Source organism: Schistocerca piceifrons, chromosome 7, assembly GCF_021461385.2.
Source record: "Schistocerca piceifrons isolate TAMUIC-IGC-003096 chromosome 7, iqSchPice1.1, whole genome shotgun sequence".
NCBI lineage: Eukaryota > Metazoa > Arthropoda > Insecta > Orthoptera > Acrididae > Schistocerca > Schistocerca piceifrons.
The window spans coordinates 468,812,949-468,815,571 of NC_060144.1; the positions used below are offsets into that span (position 1 = coordinate 468,812,949).

General features: G+C 45.9%; 1 protein-coding gene across 1 annotated transcript; it reads right to left on the minus strand.

Moving 5' to 3' along the window:
- Positions 1–1,036: 1,036 nt before the first annotated feature.
- On the minus strand, positions 1,037–2,032 carry LOC124709023 (glycine-rich protein DOT1-like). Its single transcript, XM_047240670.1, has one exon. It carries the CDS (start codon positions 2,030–2,032, stop codon positions 1,037–1,039), a length of 996 nt encoding a protein of 331 aa, XP_047096626.1.
- Positions 2,033–2,623: the final 591 nt, after the last annotated feature.

Genomic DNA, 2,623 nt, shown 5'->3' on the forward strand with positions numbered 1-2,623 from the left:
TCTGTGTTTTTCAAATTTATCTCACACTAAATAAACATCGTTTCATGAGACAGATCTGATGATGGTCATTAAAGACCGAAACCGGTAATCTGTTAAACAGAAAAGATTGTGACCATAGACGTAAATTAAAGGAAACTTATTACAGTGTAAAGCTTTGTCACAATGAAAATACGTAAAACAATTTGTGCGAAAGGTGATATAAGACTCACATCTGATTCAAATGATTGTTACTGTGTTTTTGTGATGTTACAAGCGACTATGAGCGATTGGTATATGGACATGGCCTCCTGTGAAAGGTGCTTCATGTTTTTAAATACTTTAAATATTACAAACCTTTTATAATGTGTTGATTTTTATCCATATGACAACTTGGCGCGAGGTTCAACGTAAAATGAACACTTTTCACAACGAAATGATTTTTAAGGCTTCAAGTTGACAGCAAAGGCTGTCGAAACCAGTTGTTTTAATTCAAGAAATGTTTTATGTGATATAAGCTGTTAAATGTTTTTTGGCAAGTAAATCAGATCGCACTTTCAGTACTGTCACAATGACAGAATTCAGTCAAAACTTTATCCCTTTACATAAATAAAAATTATTCCATATACTAAGATTATTGATAAAACTATTGTTTACTTTAGTCTTTGAACTGAAAGGAATGTAATTCTTTGGAAGACTGGCCCAGGACGATTAATTTTTCTTATTTTATTTCGAGAAATATGTTACAGTCTCGCAGAAAGGAAAAGATGTGACATTCTCTTTTCTTTGGAATTTCATCAGTGTAAGTTCCAGAAGCATTTGCCAATGTATAATTGCCAACAAAATGGAATAAATGATTTTCTTTACATTATTTGTTATTTGTTGTATACATGACTGATGTAATGTGAAAATCAGTGGGGTTATAAACTAAGGTAGTAAAAAGCAGCGAAATACAGTAAAAAGTTATTTTTATTTTTTTGTCAACAGTTACACAAATAAATAACAAAGTACAAAACGTAAAGGTTTCCAGACCCTTTTCAGAAACTTAGCAATATGTGATTTAGTAATATGAGATGTAATGGCCATATCCACCATGGCCACCTCCACCACTGCCTCCATGACCTCCACCGCCACCTCCATGACCACCACCCCCATAGCCACCATGTCCACCACCCCCACCTCCATGACCACCTCCTCCATATCCATCATGGCCGCCACCACCACCTCCGTGACCACCACCACCATATCCTCCATGACCTCCACCACCACCTCCATGGCCGCCGCCGCCATATCCTCCATGACCACCACCTCCATAGCCTCCATGACCGCCATGGCCGCCACCATCACCTCCATGACCTCCACCACCACCTCCATGACCACCTCCTCCATACCCGCCATGGCCACCACCACCACCTCCGTGACTGCCACCACCATATCCTCCATGACCTCCACCACCACCTCCATGACCGCCGCCGCCATATCCTCCATGACCACCACCTCCGTAGCCTCCATGACCATCGTGGCCGCCACCACCACCTCCATGACCTCCACCACCACCTCCATGGCCGCCGCCGCCATATCCTCCATGACCACCACCTCCGTAGCCTCCATGACCACCATGGCCTCCACCACCACCTCCATGACCCCCACCACCACCTCCATGGCCGCCGCCGCCATATCCTCCATGACCACCACCTCCGTAGCCTCCATGACCACCATGGCCTCCACCACCACCTCCATGACCTCCACCACCACCTCCATGGCCGCCGCCGCCATGTCCTCCATGTCCACCACCTCCGTAGCCTCCGTGACCACCGTGGCCTCCACCACCACCTCCATGGCCTCCACCACCGTGGCCGCCTCCACCACCGCCATGCCCATAATTTTCACTGAAAAATCCTCCAAAAGCGGCCGCCATCTTTTGGTCCAAGTCGATCAGCTCCAGAGCAGTGTCAGCATCTTCTGCTGCTATTTCAGCGGAGCTCTGCTGGGAGCAGATGACGTAAGAGAGCAGAAGTGTTGGCAGGAGGTACCTGAGGCACCTCATGTCTGCCATGGTTGCTGGTTGCTGGGTGAGCGCTGACTGCCGACTTCAGCTCTGTCCGCACTATTTATACTCGTGCCGCCGCCCGGTGAATGGCGTTTTCTTCCGCACACGGTGGCATTGTAACACAGAAGCTGCACCGTGGAATGTGATCCGTTCCAAACACTTCTCCACTTCAGTAGACTGTTTTTCTCCTGGTCAATTCTGTCTGCAGCTTGACTACTTTATTTATCGGACGGACACCCACATAATTATAATTCAACAGAACGATATCTGAAAGTCTTCTCAGAAAGTTCTTCCAACATCAAAAGCTGTGTGCATCCTACAGCTGTACCTGTGCCATCGAGGCTTTTGGGAGAGTCAAAGAACTACGTACTGCACTATTTTATCCCCTCTACGCACCCATCTAGTTTAATCAAGATCGTTTATTGACACTAGGGAACGTTCCCGTGGGAGTCTGGCGCTGTGACAGGCAAGCTACCTCTTATGTCCATTAGGTAGCAGCGTGATAACAAACGGTACTGTTAGCATTGACACTAGGTAAATTACAAACATTCGTTTATGAGAAATTTGTACAGTGATTAAAGTAGACTGAATCTGAAG

Excerpts from the sequence above, each read along its gene's own strand:
- LOC124709023 (XM_047240670.1), bottom strand. The coding sequence starts at position 2,032 with ATGGCAGACATGAGGTGCCTCAGGTACCTCCTGCCAACACTTCTGCTC.